Genomic DNA, 22064 nt, shown 5'->3' with positions numbered 1-22064 from the left:
AAATGTTTTCACCTGTGTTCCTGGGCTGACATAACTGCAAGGAGGCTAGTTGCTAGAGAGAGGAAGCTGGGTGATGCTACGTCATGTCATTACCCGGAGCCCACAGTGACCACTTCTAGGCTGGGCTGAGTTGTGGGCTGCATTTTGCGCAATGGGGTCTTGGCAGTGTTGGCTGTGATTTGGTGGGGTGTCACTCCAGGGTGGTAGTGGGGCCTATGTGTTGGTTTGTCAGTGCCAGATCCTTGGTGCCAGCCAGTGTGCATCATGGCAGCTCCTGCATTTAGCATCTGCCTCTTGGTGGTCAGTGTGCATCATAGTGCCTGGTTGGATGGTAGGAGGGACATTTAGCATACTAGCCTTTTATATATAGATAGGTGGGGGCATTTCCCCCCTTGATATATGAATTTTGGATGAGGTGCCAAAAAGCTAATAATACCCATTTTTATTAGACTTCGTACATTCATTACTTTATTAGTATTTACAACAATACTTTGGACTGGGTGAGACAAATATTGTTCTCACTTTGTAAATGAAATTAAACCTTAGAAAAAGTAAGTGAATTGCCCAACAGCATTTAGCCAACAAGTGGCAGAATTTCAGGTCCGTGGTCTATAGTACAGTGGAACAAGCATCAAAGTTGTAGATAACATGGGACAAAGAGAAGTGTTTCCATAGCACTTAGGAGAGTGCTTTGTATACAGAATGCACAACTGAAAAATATTTAAATTGATTGAAAAGTATGGAGATTGGCAAAAAAAAAAAAAAAAAAAAAAAAAATGGAGTGGGGGAAAATGAGCTTTGAAGTAGTGGGGAAAAGATTGTAGTGTTTTTTATTGTGTTGGAGCAGTGGTCCAGAATTTGACTGGATGAGAGATGGCAGCCAGTTCTTCGACCAAACCTGTAGAGTATTGCAAGTTTCAAATAGCTGCCTGCTAACACATATCTTTGTTATATTTGACTTATCTGGAAAGTGAGGGTTGATAGTCAATCTAAGCTATGAAGCATGATGATCTGAAGAAGAATCAAATGAACAGTTACAATGGTTATGATTAATGACATGTACATTAAATATTGAATAGGTATAAAGTAAAATATGGGAGAACTGGGAAAATGTTAAAAAATTAATATTCCTGTATTTGGTGAATAGCTTACTGTCCTATAACAGAACTGAACATTTTTCATGGTCTGGGCCTGTTATGCAGGATTCACTACAGAGAAGTATGAGGAAACATTTAGGGTGACGAAGTGTTCTGTATCTTGATTGTGGTGGTGGTTGTAGTTACATAACTAAACTCATAGAACTGTAAACCTAAAAAAAGATGAATTTTACTTTATGTAAATTTACCTCAATAAACCTTTAAAAATAAAAAAAGACTTCTAAAATAGAAAGAAAAAAAAGAAGACTTGGTTAAGGCATGAATGTACCATCATGGAACTGAACATTTATTTGATATTATCAGTAATATGGCCTTTGGATATGAAGGCTATATCTATGTATGACTTATGTGTGTGTATATATCACTTGGGAAGGACCTATTCTGACTGTATTTTGAAGTATGACTTTTAGAAAACAACTGATATTTGTGGTCAGTGAGAAAATGAGAGCTTTTAGGCAAACATTAGAATTTTGGATACTTGTATCTGCTACCTGAGCTTGACAGCTTCCCAATACATGAAGATTTTTATCATGGGGTTAATAATGATATTAAATATGATTTTTCAATATTATATGATGAAATGTCAACTTTTGGAAGAGTTCATACTTAAGTGAGTTTTTCTAACTGACAAATGCATGATTTATAAGATCATCCATTAGTGAAAGATCCACTCAAAGTACACGATAGACCAATAAATTGTAACATTGCAAAGTGGGTGCAAATAGTTCATATGTACAGCCCGGTCAGTGTGGTTCAGTGCTTGAGCATTGACCTATGAACCAGGGGTTCACGGTTTGATTCCTGGTCAGGGCACATGCCCAGGTTTCAGGCTTGTTCCCCATTGGGGGTTGTGCAGGAGGCAGCCAATCAATGATTCTCTTTCATCATTGATGTTTCTATCTCTCTCCTCCTCCCTCTCTGAAATAAATAGAAATATTTTTTTAAAAAGTTCATATGTACAGTTTCAGATTCCATATTGAACTGACCTTTAAGAAACACCTCTTGTCAAGTTTGGTGTAGAAAACAACTTTCACAAATATTTAAAAATGCTGTTAAGTGTACTCTTTCCTTTTCCAACTAAGTATTTACATGAAGTCAGATTTTCTTACCTCAACCAAGACAATGTATTGCAACAGATTGATAGCTTTGATAGTCCAGCCATCTTCTATTAAATGAGACAATGGAGATTTAAAAAAGTGTAAAATAATGCCATTGTTATAAATTAAAAATTTTCATTAAAATATTAATATTAATATGTTAAGGATTTATGTTTGTCTTTTAATCAGTGTGCTAAGACTATTCACATTTAATGTAATTATTAATACACAAGAGGCCTGGTACATGAAATGTGTGCATGGGGATAGGAGGTTGCTCAGCCTGACCTGCACCCTCTCGCAATCTGGGACTCTTCAGGGGATGTCCAACCCTCAGGGGATGTCCAACTGCCAGTTTAGGCTCAGTCCCATAGAAATCGGGCCTAAACTGGCAATCAGACATCCCTCTCACAATCCAGGACTGCTGGCTCCTAACCACTCACCTGCCTGCCTGCTTCACCGCCCCTAACTACTCACCTGCCTGCCTCATCACTCCTAATCACTCTGCCTGTCTGCCTGATTGCCCCAATTGCCTCTGCCTCGGCCCCTGCCGCTGTAACTTTGTCCGGAAGGACGTCTAAAATGACGTCCAATAATACCTTAATAAAAAAAAAATGAGAAAAAAGAGAATAAATAAAATGATGTCCAGAAGGTTGTTCAACTGTTTGGTCTAAATACCATATTATGCTTTTATTATTACAGATTAGAATTTAAGTCTCCCATCACATATATATATATATATATATATATATATATATATATATATATATATATATCACAGTTTCTTTATCTGTTCATCCGTTGATGGACACTTAGATTGGTTCTATGTCTTGCTATTGTAAATAATGTTGGTTGCTTGTTGATTTTTGAATATTGAATCTTTGGAATAGATTTTTGGAAACTTTAAGAACTTTTACATCTTTATTGGTTATGGTGTATGATTGCTTTTATATATTGGTGAATTCTATTTGCTAATATATTAAGAACTTTTGAAAAAGATTTTAAAATTGATTTTTAGAGAGAGAGGAAAAGGAGAGGGAGAGAGAGAAACATTGTTCTGAGAGCAAAACATTGATTGGCTGCCTCCTGCACACCCCCAACTGGGGAATCAAGCCTGCAACCCCAGGCATGTGCCCTAACTGGGAATTGAACCAGCAACCTTTTGATGCATAGAATGATGCCCCACTAACTGAGCTATACTGGCCAGGGCTATTTAAGAATGTTTGCATCTATATTCATGAAAGGTATTGGTCTGTACTTTTCTTTTTGTACTGACTTTGTCTGGTTTTGCTATCGAGGTACTGTTGGCTGTATGAAATGTCTTTGAAGTATTGTTTTCCTTTTCCCCTTCCTGGAATAGATTGTGAAGAATTAATTTTTTAAACACTTGGTAGAATTCTCCAGTGAAACTATATGTACCTGAAGATTTATTTTTCAGTGGGCTTTACATTATTAATAATATTATTCTAATTGTCTTGTTTGTATTGGGGTAGTTGTGGTAGTTCATGCTTTTTAAAGAATTGTTTTTCTTATTGTAGTTGTCAAATTTATATGTAGAGTTGTTTATAATATTCTCATAATACCCTTTGTATAGCTGCAGGATCTGTATGATAGCTCCTATTTCATTTTTGTGTTTTTTCTTTCTTTTTTTTGTCAATCTTGCTAGGAGGTTGTCAGTTTGATTGATCTTGTCAAAGAACCAGCTTTTTTTTTCATTTAGCTTCCACTGTTATTTTCTATGTTTAATTTTATTGATTTTTGTTTTTCTTTATTACCTTTTTTCTTATGTTTGCTTTTATAGGTTTTTGAGAAATGAGCTTAGATTATTGATTAAAAAGTCATTACTCTTTTCTAATATCAGTATTTAGTACTATACATTTCCCTTTCATCACTGTTTTAATTGTGTACCACAAATTTTGATTTGTTACATTTTCATTCTTATTCATTTCAATGTGTGTTTTTACTTCTTTGAGACTTTCTCTTTAACCAGGGATTATTTAGAAATATTTTATTTAGTTCCTAAGTGTTTCAACATTACTCTCTTTCTGTTATTTCTATTAGTTTGATTACCTTTAGTCAGACAATACACTCTGATTTTAATTCTTATAAATTTGTTGAGGATTGAAGTATGACATAGGATATTGTCTATCTTGGTAATTATTCCATAAGCACTTAATTAAAAAATGTATTTTGCTATTGTGGGTGGAATGTTCCATAAATGTCAATTTGATCCTATTGGTTACTGGTGTTGAATTCTCTCTGCTGATGTTCTGTCCAGTTCAATCAGTTGTTAAGGGAGGCATATCAAGGTTGCCAACTAAAATTGTGGATTTGTGTATTTCTCTTTTCATTTCTATCTGTTTTTGCTTCATATATTTTGCAGCTCTGTTTAGAACAAACACATTTTAAGATTGTTTTGCTTTTTTGGTGAATTGACTCATCATTATGTAATTTCCCAACCTGTCCCTTGTCATTTCTTTGCTCTGAAGTTTTATGATTTACTCAATTCAACTTTTTTTTTTATATCTATTTGTATGGTATATAATGTCTCATCTTTTTACTTTTAGCTTTACCATCTTGTTACATTTGAAGTGACTTTCTTGACTATAGATTGGCTTACTCACCTCCATCTTATTCTTTCTAAAATCTATCTTTTAGGGTCAGCTCAAGTTTTATTTCCTTTATGAAGCAAGACACAGTTGGTTAATTTGTCCTTTCTCTATTCATGTAGTACCTACTTATAACACTTAGGATCCTGTATTATTTGCTTTTTCTACCTAATAATCAAAGGACTCCCAAAAACAGGAAGTATCCTATCTAATAAAAGGCCAGAAATCATAACAGCATCATGATCATAATGACTGTTAGACCAGAACCACCATGACCCTTTGCCAGGCTGGCCTCACCCCCAAGCAAGTGGTTAGAGGCGATCAGGCAGGCAGACCAGCGGTTAGGGGTGATAACCCCTCACAGGGCTAGCCCTGCTCCTCATCAAGCAGTTAGGGGTGATCAGGTAGGTAGGCAAGTGATTAGGGGTAATCTGGCAGAGACGGTTAGGTGCAATTAGGGGCAATTAGGCAGGCAGGCAGAGGGGTTAGGGGTGATTAGGCAGGCAGACAGAGGGGTTTGGAACGATCAGGCAGGCAGGGAGAGGGGTTAGGGGCGATCAGGCAGGCAGGCAGATTGCTTAGGGGTGATCAGGCAGGCAGGCAGGTAGGTGAGTGGTTAGGAGCCAGCTGTCCTAGATTGCGAGAGGGTTGTCTGAGGAGTCCCTGATTGGAGAGGGTGCAGGCCAGGCAGAGAAACACCCCCTCTGTGCATGAATTTTGTGCACCAGGCCTCTAGTCTATTATTACTAGGGGCCCAGTGCACGAATTCATGCACCTTGAAAGGAACTGTGGGCTATGAGGTTGCAGTGGGCACAGGGGCAGGTCGTGGTCCATCCTCTGCACCCTTGTCCATCCCATTGGCTTCAACTCCTGGTTCTCTGTCTGCCGGCAGCCCCTCTCCCTCTGCCACCAATCCCACTTGCTTGCACCCACTGATGGCACAGAGCGAATGGGTCCAGTGCCAGCAGCAGGTGCAAGCAGTGGCTGCTGTCCCAATTGCCCCTCAGGAGCAGAGGGAGGTGGAGAAGCCCTCAGTGGCAATCGGGGCTGGCAGCCGCCACTGGCATCTGCTGACAGTGCCGAGTGATCGGGACCAGTGCTGAGCGCTGGCAGCAGGTGAAGCAGGGCTGTAATCGGCAGCAGGTGCGAGTGCTGGTGGGACTGCGGTGCACGAGGGGTAAAGAATTTTCAGTAACCACCAGAGACTCGCCTCAATGTCACAACTGGTGCCATGCCTTGGTCTAGCGCCCCCACTCATCTGCTTCACCATCTCATAGCAACAAATGCCTGACATGTTCTATGTTCTACCTCCTGTTTCCTATGCCCATTATGTTGTACGCACACACGCTGATGGTCAGCGCACATCATAGTGATGGGTTGTTATGCTGTTCAGTTGTTCCACCATTCAGTCTATTTGCATATTAGGGTGATATATCGATATATAGAGACTAGAGGCCTGGTGCATGAAATTCGTGCACGGGGTGTGTGTCCCTCAACCCAGCCTGCACCCCCCTGGAACCCCCAAGGGATGTCCGATTGCCCATTTAGGCCCCATGTTACTAGGATCGGGCCTAAACAGGCAGTCAGTCATCCCTCACAATCCAGGACTGCTGGCTACCAACTGCTTCTCTGCCTGCCTTCCTGATTGCCCCTAACCACTTCTGCTTGCCAGCCTGATCATCCCCTAACCACTCCCCTGCCTAGCTGCTCCCCTGCATCCTGATTGCCCCTCATTGCCCTCCCCTGCAGGCCTGGTCACCCCTAACTGCCCTCTCTTGCAGGCCTGGTTCCCCCAACTGCTATCTCCTGCAGGCTTGGGTCTCTTTCCCCCCCCCCCCCCCCCCCCCCCCCCCCCCCCCCAACTGCTCTTCCCTGCAGGCCCAGTTGCCCCCAACTTCTCTCCTCTGCTGGCCTGGTCACTCCTAACTGCCCTCCCCTGCAGGCTTGATCACCCCCAACTGCCTTCCCTTACAGGCCTGGTCCCTTTCAACTGCCCTCCCCTGCTGGCCTGATTGCCCACAACTGCCCTCCCTTGCAGGCCTGGTCTCTTCCAACTACCCTCCCCAGCCGGCTTTCTTGTGGTGTCCATCTTGTGTCCACATGGGGGCAGCCATCTTGTGTGTTGGAATGATGGTCAATTTGCATATTACTCTTTTATTAGATAGGATAGAGGCCTGGAACATGGGTGGGGTCCAGATGGTTTGCTTTGAAGGGTGTTCTGGATCAGGATGGGTGTTCCCTTGGGGCGTGGGGCGGCCTGGGCGAGAGACCTGTGGTGGTTTGCAGTTCGGCTACGCCCTCCAGTGACCCAAGCAGAGGCCCCTGGTATCTGTTGTTTTTTTTAATCTTCTATAATTGAAACTTTGTAGCCTTGAGTGGAGGCCAGGGCCCGCCAGGGTGGGCGGGAAGCTTGGCTTCCTCCATTGCTGGGGAAACCCAAGCCTCCTAACTCATTCAGTGGCCACAGTCATCTTGGTTGGGTTAATTTGCATAGTCACTCCTGATTGGTCAGTGGGCGTGGCTTGTGGGTGTAGCAGAGGTATGGTCAATTTGCATGTTTCTCTTTTATTTGTGTAGATTATTTTCCTACAGAGGAGGAGGCAGAGTTATAAATACAATATAAAATTAGATAAGACAATTCCTATAATAGGAAACATGTAGGAGGTCATTATTAATATTTTCTCAAGCTGTTGGGAAAGGTAGCACAAAGTGTCATTGAGGTAGTCTGAATATAAGTAATGTTCACATTCCAGCTGGAGAAAAGAGCTGGTGCAAAGACTATGGAGTAGGGTGAGCATGGCCTATTTGATACTATATACTTGCCAATGTTCTTTAGGAAAATTATATTGTAAAAAAAATAAGTATTCTAAATATTTAGTAAAATGTATAATGGCACTTCCGAATCAGTCCCCAACTAAGCGTAGACTTATGTAACTTGGTGACTGATTCGAAAGTGCCATTTTAGACATTGATACGTGTAGAGAAAATCAGTCAAAGGAAGCATTGTCATATATTTAGTAATATCACACTGGTTAAATAAATTTTAATTGTGTTTAACATTAGAAGTTGTTCATATTCCCTGAGGAAATTCCGTTTTAATTTTCAAATTATTGCTTAATCTTGAGAAATTTCTTATCACTTTATCCAGCAAAGAGATTTATATGTGCCAAAAATACTTTCTTTAAATGGTACATGTGCTGTCATCAAGTTTAACAGAAGTCTTTTAGTACCAAAGGTCAGCCTATTTTAGAAGTAGTTTGGGTTTTCGGAAGCCTTGGATTTACTGCCATAGTTCTAATGGATTTTTTTGGTAGTTTCTCAAAAAACATGTCCATGTTTAGAATAGTAAACATTTAGATTTTGAAATTTTACTTAAGAATTTTTTTTTTTTTTTTTTTTTATATATACAGAGTATACCTTTCCTAGTGACATTATATTCTCACTAGAGGCCTGGTGCCCGAAATTCATGCACTTGGTGGCAGGGGTCCTCCAGCCTGGCCTGTTCCCTGTCACAGTGCAGAAGTCACGTGATCAATTTGCCCCAAAGAGCTAGGCCCCATCCACCAATCCTGGGCTCCTCCTTGTATTGCCCCAAAGAGATATGCTGGAGTCGGGGGTCCTGCCCGTGGAGCTGGGAGGCGGGACCCCCAGGACCCTCAGGTGAGCCACACTGTGCGGGACCCCCAGGCAGGCCTCCCCATGCAGAGGCTAGGTCCCCAGACAGGCCTTGCTGTATGGAGCCGGAGGACCCCCTTCCCTCCCAGGAAGGACTTGCTGGACCCCCAGGCAGGCCTCACCATACAGAGCCAGGAGGAGGCGGCGGGACTCCCAGGCATGCTCCCTTCCAGGCACACAATGTCAAGCCCCACCCCGCCCATCTGCCTACACCCAGTGTGCACGCCGCCATCTTGTGACGGTGTGAGGGCATCATGGCATAATGACCACTTAGGCTTTTATTAGTAAGGATACCTTATAAGAAATGTATTATTACTAGTAGATGTAATCCTAAATGATATTTTGCACAGGACTCAAATTTTATAATTCAAAACTATCCAGAATACTAGAGTGTTCAGTTGAATAATTGTGTTCAGTTGAATAATTGCTCCTACTTTTCCTTTTGCCTAAGCTCTGATGTGAGATAACATAACTGGAGCTTTCCCCTCTCCTAATGCCAGTACTTCTTAACAAATATGAAGTGTAAATGTTCATTCTTTAGAGGTCCTTTTAAAATGTTATACTTACAATTAAATATACCTATTTTGTGTGTTTATGTGAAAGTACTTCACCAGTGTGATTAGTTTCTTTCAAAATATATTGTTCTGACTGATCTGTCATTGGTAAACTATGAGTAGTAAATAATTTAATTATTGTAAATATTTGACATTGATTGGCTCCTGCCTTATATGTCCTCTCCCCTACAAATCTCAAATTGACAGTTAAGCTAGATGATGGAAATGTTGTGAAAGTAGAAGGTAACTTTCTTTCATGTCTTAATCATAAAATTAAGTGAAGGAGTAAGTTGTAGGACAACATGCTTTGGTTTTCATTCCTTGTGAATTGTTTTTGCTCTTGGAGGAATGTTAATTTCTGTTAAGATCCTGAAACCTGGTACTATAATATGGACTTTAGGAAGTGGGGAAGTCTCATTTTTCATTATTTTACAGAACTTGGGAGTACTGAATAAAAGTCAGAATTCCTTGCTCTAGTTTATGGCTGCATATAGACATTCCTTGTGTTGTGTAGGCTTCTTTACTGCATTAAAATGGAAGCCTGTGTTCTTGTCCCCCACCTCAGTGTTTTGACTCCCCTTAGCCACTGTTGTTATATGTTTTAGATTATAGTAGAAGAATACCTTCTTGCCCATTCTATTTCTCTGATAAAAGGCATATAATTTTTGCTTATGGATGATACTGAAAAGCCATATACCATCATCTCATAAAACTAGAAGTCCAAACACCTAGTGTCCTTACACAATTAGTGGAGGTAGCTAGTTTCCATTAACAAATGCATGATCAAATTCTGTGGTCAAGCAAAAGTCAGATGCCCCATTTTTTTTTTTTTTTTTTTTTTTTAATCTAAGATGGAATTACTACAGTGGGGAAAGGTTTAACATATTGACCTAAGGTTTATTCTTAAGTTGTTCTTGTTTGTTTTTTAATGCTCACCGGAAGAGGGAGGATATTTTTCCATTGATTTTTAGAGAGTGGAAGAGTGGGGGAAGGAAGGGGAGAGAGAGAGAAGAGAGAAGAGAGGGAGAGAAACATCATATGAGAGAGACATTGATTTGGTTGCCTTCCACAAGCATGCCAATTGGGGCAGGGAGGCGGGCAGGGATCAAACCTGAAACCCCTGTTTGTGCCCTTGACTGGGAATTGAACCTGAGACCTTCTGGTACACAGACTGATGGTCTAACCATGGAATCATGCTGGCCAGGTGTACTCTTAAGTTTTTATGACCACATTGCTAACTATAGTGTCTATTTTCTCTGTATGTCATTTCTATCAATAATGAGATTTATAGAATTTCAAATGTCAGCTAAAGAAAAGAGAGAAGTGGAACTTAGGGACCAAACACTTTACATTCTTCACTTATTTAATTCTCGTAAATCTAATATGAGTTGTAGGTAGTTATCTTCATTTTACAAAAGAGAAAACTTAAGGCCCGGAAAAATTATTTGACTTATCTTTCCAACAGTAACATACAAATACAGGTGTGTCTTTTTTTAAAAAAAAGATTTTACTTAATTTTTTTTAATGTTTCAAGTATTTGAGCCATGGAATTAATTTTATTATTAAACATGGCTCAAAAATCATTCTTCTCTATAGTGATGTCCTGTTATACAAACATTTACCAGAGTGATACTTTTAAAAAATTATTTTATTTTTTCATTTTTTAAATTAAGGCATTATATGTATACATATCTTACCATTGCCCACCCCATTCTCATACATACCCTCACCACCCCGAGTTTTGCATCATATGCATGCATACAAGTCCTTCGGTTGATCTCTTATCTCCACTGCCAGAGTGATACCTTTTGTCAACCCATCTTGCCCCTGGTCTCACCATTGAATGTGCAGTTCTCCTGCCCTTTCACTGCAACAAGTCCTATTGCCGTGGTTAATGCTGTTTCAGTGCAGTAGCACTTATTGATATCTTACTATATATTTCTGTTTGGATGGTTTTAGTGACAAGAAATAGAAAATGTAATGTAAATTGAGGTAGGACATAAGGAAAATATATTGGAGATAGTGGCTATAGAATAGGTTAATCCATTGGTTCAACAAACATCAAGGACTCAGGTTTCTTACATCCTTGAGTTCTGTTGTCCTCATTGTGTTTGGCTCTGTTTTCTGCCAACATCTCTTGATGATGCAAATGGCTGTTGTTCTTTAAGGTGTCACATACAGACGTGACAATTTCTCATTAACGGAATGACTATATCTTAGATGTATCTTTCAAAAGAGAAGAATTTTTCCCCAGAAACCTTTCTATAGGTTTTCCCTCATGTCTCACGTACTAGATTATGCCCATGTTCCTTTATTTAAGCTGAACACTGGCAAGAGTAATGGGCCTCCATGTTTGCCTTGGGTTAGACAAATCGGAACCAGCCTCCTGAAGCTGGAAAAGGTTTCTCCGTCCTTGGAAGCTCATAGTTTTTTGAAAGAAGGTGGGTAGCTGAAATAAAATCAGGGTTAAATTAGGAAGGTAGAAATAATTATTAGAGTAGAATACCAACAGTACCTGCTATTCTACTTGTCCGTTAAGCACCTTGAACAAGCTACAGTCTAGCTTGCTCATTGTGCTTGAGATGTAGCTGTGAAGATTGAAATAAAAAATAACTCCAATAAGGAGTTTTTATAGGTAGTTTAGGGAAGGTTACACAAAAGTGGAAGTGATAGTATAGCAGAGAAAATTTAGGATTTTGAGTTCCTGCCAGTGTACTTTCTGTTTTTTGTTTTTGTTTTTCTAACATATTTTTATTGATTTTAGAGAGGATGGTAGAAGAGAGAGAAATAAAAATATTCTATCTAATAAAGAGGGAATATGGTAATTGACCATCACACCCTCACAAATATGGCAGCGCCCACAGCCAATAAGGAGGGAATATACTAATTGACTGTCACGCCCTCAAAGATGGCGGTGCACACAGCCAGAAGATGCGGCGCCCAGTCCTCTCAGCCCCACTGGGGTGGCAGGTGCTCGGCATGGCCGGGCCTGCCACCAGGTAGGTCTGGCCGCTCCACATGCCTGCCTCCAGAGTCCCCAGTGCCCTCAGCCACCCAGCCTCCCAGGGCTGGCCCGAGGCACAGGCAAGCCTCAGGTGGCGGTTGCCCAGCCACTCAGGGAGGGCCTGAGGCACAGGCAAGCCTTGGTTGGAGGCTGCCCAGCCGCCCATGGCCAGCTGAGGATTGTGGCAGCAACAGAGGTATGATAGGGGTGTTGCCTTCCCCTGATTGCTGGATCGCTCCCGCCCCTGAGGGCTCCCAGACTGTGAGAGGGGACTGAGGGACACCCTCACTAATGCATGAATTTTCAAGCACTGGGCCTATAGTCAATGATATGAGAAAATCATTGATTGGCTGCCTCCTGCATGCCCCACATGGGGATTGAGCCCACAGCTGGGTATATGCCCTGACCAGGATTCGAACTGTGACCTTCTGATCCATAGGTTGATGCTTGATGCTCAAACACTGAGCCATGCTGGCCAGACTGTACTTTCTGTTATAATTAGAAGAATGACTGGTGATTTTTGGTTAATTTTTGAACAGTGCATATTGGATTTAAATATACATGTTTATTCTCAATTCCTAATTTTATTTTTAAGAGGTTGAGATTTTTAAAATTATGTTTTTATCAAGATCATGTTATATCTCTAACTACTAAACTAAGAGTTAGTATTTTGATCCTTCACAGCTTACCAGCTAGCTCAGTGACATTGGCAAGTAAATTAATATTTCTGGTTATTATTTGCCTTGGTATAAAATGAGGGGATTAAGATAAATTTTGAGGTTCTTTCCTATCTAACATTTAGTAATTTTTCTAAAATCTTATTTGGAGTAAGAATGGAGGCAATTGTTTTAAATATATTTTCCAAAGAGAGCATGTGAATAAAATTTAATATATTCCTCACTGTTTAAAGTTTTATTTGATATTAAAAAATAATCTGAGCTAATATAAATTTAGGTGTTCTGAACCTTTTAAAACTGGAATGTGTCTTTGGAAGTAAATATTTGTTAAGGATTCTTAAAATAATAGTTATAAAGTATAATGAATAATATATTGAGGGTATCATACTATACCTAATTGCATTTCCCAGACAACATTAAGATGTCAAAATTTGACCTGAAATAGTTCTTGTCTAGCTAATAGTGTAGTAGTCTCCCCTATCCACAGAGAATGTATTCCAGACCCCCAGTGGATGACTAGAACATTTAATGTCCTCTCTTTGGCATATCTGAATTGTCAGCATCACTGCTATTACACTTTGAAGCCATTATTAAGTAAAATAAGAGACAAGCATTGGGATACCACAACAGTGATCTGGTAACCAAGATGGTTCCTAAGTGAAGGGGGTGGTAGCATATACATGTAGATAATTTGGACAAAGGGATGGTTCATGTCCTGGGTGGGATGGAGTGGATGATGTGATATTTCATCATGCTACTCATAATGACACATAATTTAAAACTTGAATTGTTTATTTTTGGAATTTTTCATTTAATATTTTTGGACTGAGGTTGACCATGGGAAAGGGGGAGGGAGGAATACTGTACTTGCATTTTCCTGTAGTCCATATTACTTTTTGGAGTGACACAATACATTGAAACTTGGTGTCTAGTCTAAGAAAAATATTATTTCTTGAATATTGTAGTGCCTTTGCTATTGAACATAAAAATTGTAGGCTTATTGTACCTTTTATGCCTACTCATCAGGTCATTTTTTAAGGCACTATAGAAGAAAATGAGATGTTAACTATGGTGTCTGCCTTAACTTAAAACCTATTAAAAAATGTAAAAAAATATATTCATCTTTAATTTACCTTTTCTTAGAAAACAGTGAGTTCAAATATTTAGTGGTTTGGTTTTTTTCTATTTAGAACAGACCAAACATCAGCTTGTCTTTCTAAACAAATCCTATATAATAAAGGGCTAATATGCAAATTGACCAAATGGCAAAACAACTGGTCACTATAGCATGCACTGACAACCATGGGGCAGATGCTCAATGCAGGAGGAGTGCCTGTAAGCGAGAAGCCAGGCTCACAGTTGGCGAGTGCAGCAGTGATGGCGGAAGCCTCTCCCACCTCCGAGGCAGCACTGAGGATGTTCAACTGCTGACCATCAGTCGGACATCCCCTAAGGCTCCCAGACTGCAAGAGGGCGAGACTCCCCCACTCCCTGAGTGCATGATCTTTGTGCACCAGGCCTCTGGTTCTCATATAAAGATTCTCATCTCTTTTCTGCAAAAGGAATGAACAAATATTCAAATGGCTTGTAAGACTCTAATAAATGTAACTCAGGAATAGATAAAGTTGTTTTAGTGGAAGAGCTTTTTCTTCAGACTTGTACAAATCCCTGAATTTTGAAAAGACAACATAGGGCAGGTTGATCTCTTCAAGCAGTCAACAACATTGGTATTATTAACCTTCTTCTCCATTGTCAGTTTCCAATTCCTGCATTGATATATTTTAAAGCTTTGACTTTTTTTTTTTTTTTTTTTTTTGGTAGGGGAATATTTTAAGTATTCTACAATAACTGGTTGATTCACACCTGTGGCTTAACAAAGTATAAAATCTGTATATTGTTTTTTCCTCCTTTTATGAACACAACTGTATAGGGTTTGTAGAAGGTGCATCTTCTTTTGCTGCTCCTTTCTTTATTCTTTGACTCTGCTGGGGCAAACTAGATTTCTCCATCTAAATAAAATGAAGATTACTTGGGTTATCAGAATGTTCCTCCGACCGCAATCCCACTTAACTAATAGTTACACCTTCACATTGCCCTGCACTTGCTTAGAAGTAAAAGTAAATGCCCCCGAAGCCGGTTTGGCTCAGTGGAAGAGTGTCGGCCTGGGGACTGAAGGGTCCCGGGTTCGATTCCGGTCAAGGGCATGTACATTGGTTGCAGGCACATCCCCAGTGGGGGGGGTGCAGGAGGCAGCTGGTCGATGTTTCTCTCTCATCGACGTTTCTAACTCTCTATCCCTCTCAATTCCTCTCTGTGTAAAATCAATAAGATACATTAAAAAAAAAAAAAAAGTAAATGCCCATGTTTGTTCTTTACTAATGGCTGCCCTAGAAAGTGCTTCAAGGAAAGAAAAAGCCCAATACATATATATATATGACTCTAATATGCAAATAGGCTGAATGGTGGAACAACTCAACAATGGGTCACTAATGTGAGCTGACCATCAGGCGGCACACACAGAACATGGCGGGCGTTGGCAGTAGGCAGCAGAGCATGAAACATGGCAGCTATCAGCCGTGATGGGATGGTGGAGCAGATGAGGGGGGGCCACCAGACCAAGGTGAGGCACTGGTTGCTGTCATTGGGGCGAGCCTCTGATGGTTACTGAAAGTTCTTTGCTCCCGCATGCTGCAGTCACGCAGGGCACTCGCACCTGCTGTTGACGCTGGCCCCCCTCGCACCTGCTGCCAGTACTGGAGCTGCCACTTGCACCCACTACCCTGGTGCCAGTCCTGATTGCTCAGTGCCATCAGTAGGTGGGAGCAGCAGCTGCTGGCCCTGATCGCCCCTCAAGGCTTCTCACCTCCCCCTGCTCCTGAGGGGCGATTTGGGCCGGCAGCCGCTGCTTGCACCCACTACTGGCGCCAGCTCCTCTCGCACCCAATGCCAGCGACTGCCCTGCTCACACCTGCTGCCAGTGCCAGCACTAGTCCTGATCGCTTGGCACTGTCAGCAAGTGTAAGCGGTGGCTGCCAGCTCCTATCACCCCTGAGGGCTTCTCCACCTCGTCCTGCTCTTGAGGGGTGAATGGGGCAGCTGCTGCTGCTCACACCTGCTTATGGCACTGGCCCCGCTTGCACCTGTGCCAGCCCCAGTTGCTCCATGCTGTGGGTGTGAGTGGGGCTGGCACTGCCAGTGCATGGGAGTGGCAGTGGTGGTGGGATCTGGGTTGCAGGCAGACTGGGGACCGGGGCCATGGCGGGAGGGGCCGGGCAGGGGTGTGGAGGATGGGCAAACCTGCCCCTCTGCCCAGGGCAGCCTCGTGGTCCATAGTTATTTTCAGGGTGCACAAATTCTTGCACTGGGCCCCTTGTGTTTTTATAATTAAAAGTATATCTAACTGCTGAATTTATCTTATACTAAACTTCACATTTTAGGAACTACTATTTTTAGTTACTTTCTTGTAAAATATGTGTAGGCACAAAGATAAGCCATTTGTTTTTGATGAGTGTCTGAAATAAAGATAAATGCAGTAGTAAGGGAGAATGAAAAGTAAAATGTTATGCTCACCTGAGGGGAAAAATGCATGAGTTGAAGTCAGTTGTAGCCAATTGGTGGCTTGTTGCTGCTCCTCTTACTGGGAGAGTTAGAATGTGAAAAATCTATTGATATATATGAAATAAAAGCAAATGTTCTTTTATCTCAGTCCTTATGTAACCTTACATATAGAAAGTATCAAGGAAATGCAAGATGTGTGAGAGAGCTAATTAAAAATTAAGAGGTATATTTTATTCTTTACTCATAAAAAAGGAAAGTTCATAGAGTGATCCAGAAAACTAACTGTTTGTTTGTTTATTTGTTTAGGATGGATTGGATGCTTTGGTATATGATTTGGATTTTCCTGCCTTAAGAAAAAACAAAAATATTGACAACTTTTTAAGCAGATGTAAGTAATTTTTGTGGAGGTTAATTATAGATTATATATAATGAAATCTTGACTTAGATAATTCAAGCACTTTTTTCTTCTGTGTACTCTTTGCTTATTTCATCAATAGTTTGTTCATAAAATGAATGAAATGGGAAAGAAACTTTATTAGTCAGTTTGGGTGCTCATTAGGAGAATCTATAAAATATTTTGCAGATTAGGGAATGAAAAGTAAAGGACTAAAATAAATATATCGATATTAAAATAAGCATATATATATATTTACATATGCACATTAAATTTCAGTAAGGTTGTATTTATTCTCTAGTTTTCTGTTAGAAACGAATTAGCTATTATATTTTAATACTTGCAAGTAAAAATAGATTACATATGAAAATCCCACCTTAGATATGGGAATTTTCTTTGTGAAAGTTGGCTTTTATTTAATTTTTACAGATACTCTTCTAAAATCATTATTTTAGATTTAATACTAGACATTATCATTTAAATTTTTGATTAAAGAACTTATTGAAATTGTTTCAAGAACTTGTTAATAAGATTTTAGATCACAAAATCTTCCCTATTCCATTTCTTTATTTCTGTTTTCTAAACCATATATATTGATATATTTAGGTTGGGTTGGTTTTAGTGTTGTCTTTCAATTTTGGTTACATGTGTTTGGTTATAAAGTTTTATTTTTCTAAGTATTCAAACGTTTTTACTATGTTGTAATCTCTTTTATCATTTGTACACTTGGAAATCTTGCCTCAGAATTTTACTTATAATTTTATGTTGTTTTAGTTTTCTGATTTTTTAAAAAATAAAAATATTTATTTAGCTGTAATTTTATTTTGGAATATGGTTCCAGAGTCTGAATATAAAGGTTTTTTAAATTTCTCACATCTTAACTGAAATTGCAGGACATTTTTATTGTTGTTTACATTTGGTTACCTCCCTACTTAACGATATAGCAAAATAACCAAAAAGGTGGAGAAACATAACCCTTTCCTGTTTGATGGGAGGCAAAGGATAAATGCTCATTAATACCAAGGGGAGTATGTAGCAAGAATTGGAACACATGTTTTCTTAATTTGTTACTCCTTTTGCTATGCAGTATTCATTCATAATATTAAGTATGTCTTTATGTTAACATTTTATAAATAGAAACATTAGTAGTCACAAAAGAAATAAGTAAAATACTGGTAAAATGAAAACATCAACTGTTTTAACTGATAAACCTGTGTATTTTGTATTTTAGCCTGGTTTTTATTTTTATTTTTTGTTCCTGAAACTTTTCTTAAATTTATTTTTCAGTTACTGTTTACATTCAGTGTTATTTTGTATTAGTTTTAAGCATACAACATAGTGGTTAGATATCATATATTTACAAAGTATTCCTCTGGTACTTCCTGTACCCACCTGGTATCATGCATAGTTATTACAGTATTATTAATTGTATTCTTTATGCTGTTCTTTATGTCCTACGACTGTTTTGTAATTACGTATTTGTACTTCTTAACCTTCCTTATCCAGTCCCTCATATCCTTTTCCCTCTATCTACCATCAGTCTGTTCTCTGTGTCTATGAGTCTATTTCAGTTTTGTTTGTTTATTTTGTTCTTTAGATTCCACATATACTTGAAATCATGGTATTTGTGTTACTCTGGCTGACTCCTTTCTCTTAGCATATCCTCCCATTTGTGTTGTCACAAATGGAAAGATTTCTTTTTTTTTTTTTTATGGACAAATAACATTCCATTGTATATGTGTATCACATCTTCTTTATCCAGTCATGTGTTTATGGGCTCTTGGTGTATCTTTTCTATCTATATTAATAAAAGGGTAATATGCTAATTAGACGGGGTCCTCCGGCCATCTTCTGGATTTCTGACTGACTTCTGGACAAAGTCATGGTGATGGGGGCTGAGGTAGAGGCCATTAGAGGCGATCAGGCCAGCTCCGGAGGGCATTTTGGGGTGAGATCAGGCCGGCAGGGGAGGGTAGTTGGGGATGAGATCAGGCCAGCAGGGGAGGACAGTTGAGGGCAACCAGGCTGGCAGGCAGAGGCAGTGGGGGGCGATCAGGCAGGCAGGCAGAGGGGTTAGAGGCAATCAGGCAGTCAGGCAGAGGCAGTTAGGGCAATCAGATAGGCAAGCAGGTGAGAGGTTAGGATTCAGCAGTCCCAGATTGCGAGAAGGATGTTCAATTGGAGAGGGTGCAGGGTGGGCTGAGGGAATATACCCCCACCCCCACCCCTCGCCATGCACAAATTTTGCTCACCAGGCCACTAGTTGCAAATAACGCTACAATGAATATAGGGGTGCAAATATTCTTTTGAATTAGTATTTTTGGGTTATTTCAAATATGTACCCAGAATTGAAATCTCTGGTTTATAAGGCAGTTTCATTTTAATTTTTTGTGGATCCTCCATACTTACTATTTTACATAGTGGCTGCACCAGTCTGCATTCCATCAAAAGTACACGAGGATTTTCTTTTCTTCACATCCTTGCCAACACTTGTTTGTAGGTTTATTGATGATAGCCATTCTGACAGGTGTGAGATGACATCTCATTGTGTTTTTAATTTGCATTTCTCAGAAATTCGTGATATTGAACATCTTTTCATGTGTCTATTGATCACCTGTCCTCTTTGGAGAAATATCTGCTCAGGTCCTCTTTCCATTTTTTAATTGGATTTTTTTTTAGTGTTGTCTTAGTCCTTTATCAATTTTGGATATTAATCCCCAATGAGATGTATTATTGGCAGATATCTTTCTCCATTTAGTAGGTTCCCATTTTGTTCTGTTGATGGTTTCCTTTGCTGTGCAAAAACTTTCTAGTTCAACGTAGTCCTATTTATTTTTTCTTTTGTTTCCCTTGCCCAAAGAGATATATTAGAAAAAATACCGCTACGAGAAATGTGCCAGTTTTACTGCCTATGTTTTCTTCTTGGAGTGTTATAGTTTTGAGTCTTAAATTTAAATCTTTAATCCATTTAGAGTTTATTCATATGTATGGTATTAGAAAGTTGTCTGTTTTCATTTTTTTTTTCATGTATCTGTTTAGTTTTCCCAACATCATTTATCGAATAGACTATATTTACCCCCATTTTATGTGTTTACCTCCTTTGTCAAATATTAATTGACCATAAAGGCATGGATTTATTTCTGGGCTCTCTATTATGTCCCATTCTTACATGTGTCTGTTTTTATGCCAGTACTATGCTGTTTTGATTACTATAGCCTTGTAGTATAGTTTGATACTAAGTAGCATGATACCTCCAACTTTGTTCTTCTTTCTCAAGATTTCTGTGCCTATTCGGGGGTCTTTGTGATTCTATGCAATTTTGGGGGTTGTTTTCTAGTTCTCTGAAAAACACGATTTATTTTTATAGGAATTATGTTGAATCTATTGATTGCTTTGGGTAGTATGGACATTTTAATGATGTTAATTCTTCTTGACCATGAGTGCAGTATATGCTTCCATTCATTTATATCTTCTTCAGGTACTTTTTTCAGTATCTTCTAATTTTCCAAGTATAGGCTTTTACCTCTTTGGCTTAATTTATTCTTAGGTTTGTTTGTTTTTATGCACTTGTAAATGGGATTATTTTCTTAGTTTCCCTTTCTGATAGTCTAGTTTTTCAATTGAAGAAAAGTATAGAAAATAATAAAACAAAATTTAAGAAATCATATCTTGCATCAAGTACAGTTGTGACCAAGGAGCATTTATACCAATATTGCAAAGTTAGTTTAGTGTTCAAAAATCAATTACTATATTAGCATGCTGAAAGAGAAAATCCATAATCTCAGTAGATGTCCAAAACGCATTTAACAAAATACAGAATTCTTGATTTAAAAATATCTTTCTGAACCTCAGATTTGAAGGAAAACTCTCTTACCTGAGAAAGAGAATCTACAAAAAATCCACAGTTCATATTATATTTCTTTATGACTAAATGCTTTTTCTTTAAGATTAGAAAAAGTCAGTCTTTTCTCACCACTTTCATTCAACATTGTCCCAGAAGTTTTAGCGCAATTAGGTGAAATAAAGAAAACGTAAATAAATTAAAATAGAAGTAAAATTGTATTTATAGACAAAAGCATGTTGTAGACATGCTTTTTCAATAGAAAATACTCAAGAGTTTGCAAAAAAGCTTTAAGAACTAATTAAGTTGAACACAAATGCAAGTTAGAAAATGAATATGCAAAAAGCACTGACTGCTGAGGGGGCTGCTAATCAGGCCCTTGGAGAGGCCTGAAGAGAGAAGCAGTGTCTGATCCATAGCCTGTGTGGCAGCTGATGACCAGCACTTGCCTCTTTCTTTCTCTCTGGGCCAGGCCAGCAGCCGCATCTCCATTTCTCTCCTGGCCTCTACTGGGGGCTGCTGATCAGCCCTGCATTTCTGATTAGGCTCCGAGGCCAAGAGATGCTGACTGACATAGAACCTGACCGATCAGAACCAAATCTGGTTGAAGTGTGAGGAGCCAATGGCTGCCTAGGAGGCGGAGCTTTTGGCGCTGACTGGCATAGAAACTGACCAATCAGAACCAAATTGGCCCAGCAGAGGACAGTTGGGGGTGAGATCAGGCCGGCAGGGGAGGGCAGTTAGGGGTGATTAGGTAGGCAAAGGCAGTTAGGGGTGATCAGACTGGCAGGGGAGGGCCATTGAAGGCAACCAGGCCGGCAGGGGAGGGCAGTTGGGGGCAAGATCAGGCTGGCAGGGGAGGGACGTTGGGTGCAGATCAGGTCGTTAGGGGAGGTCAGTTGGCGGCAAGATCAGGCCGGCAGGGGAAGGCAGTTGGGGACAACCAGGCTAGCAGGGGAGGGATGTTGGGTGCAGATTAGGCTGGCAGAGGAGGGCCCTTAGGGGCAACCAGGCTGACATGGGAGGGCAGATAGGGGCGATCCGGAAGGCAGGCAGAGAGGTTAGAGGTGATCAGGCAGAGGGGTTAGGGGCAATCATGCAGGCAGACAAGTGAGTGGTTAGAAGCCAGTGGTCCCAGATTGCAATCCCTGTGGGATCAGGCCTAAACTGGCAGTCAGACATCCCCCAAGGCGTCTCTGAGTGAGGGGGTGCAGGCTGGGCTGAGGGAACCCCCACTCTGTGCATGAATTTCATGCATCTGGCCACTAGTATATAATAAAAGGCTAATATGCAAATTGACCAAATGGTGGAATTACCAGTTGCTATGACACACATTGACCACCAGGGGGCAGACACTCAATGCAGGAGCTGTCATCTGGTGATCAGTGCACTCCCACAGGGGGAGTGCCAATCAGCCAGAAACCGGGCTCATGGCTGGCAGAGTGCAGTCAGACGTCCCCCAGAGGGCTACCAGATTGTGAGAGGGCACAGTCCCGGCTGA

The 22064-nt window shown here is 40.2% G+C and overlaps 1 protein-coding gene across 3 annotated transcripts in view; it reads left to right on the top strand.

The window, feature by feature from the left end:
• ROCK1 (Rho associated coiled-coil containing protein kinase 1) overlaps nt 1-22064 on the top strand; it is a 104534-nt gene that overhangs the window by 10255 nt on the left and 72215 nt on the right. For 2 of the 3 annotated variants that reach the window (XM_036418479.2, XM_036418480.2), the window contains exon 2: nt 16635-16716. The exons of the other annotated variant lie outside the window; for it this stretch is intronic. In XM_036418479.2, coding sequence (XP_036274372.1) covers nt 16635-16716 — 82 coding nt within the window. The remainder of the gene's footprint in view (nt 1-16634; nt 16717-22064) is intronic. 3 annotated transcript variants of the gene reach the window in all.

This window comes from Pipistrellus kuhlii, unplaced genomic scaffold (assembly GCF_014108245.1).
Source record: "Pipistrellus kuhlii isolate mPipKuh1 unplaced genomic scaffold, mPipKuh1.p scaffold_m20_p_6, whole genome shotgun sequence".
In the NCBI taxonomy this organism is placed as follows: domain Eukaryota; kingdom Metazoa; phylum Chordata; class Mammalia; order Chiroptera; family Vespertilionidae; genus Pipistrellus; species Pipistrellus kuhlii.
The sequence above is the reverse complement of the archived record's forward strand: the minus strand, read 5'-3'. Positions and strand labels throughout refer to the sequence as shown.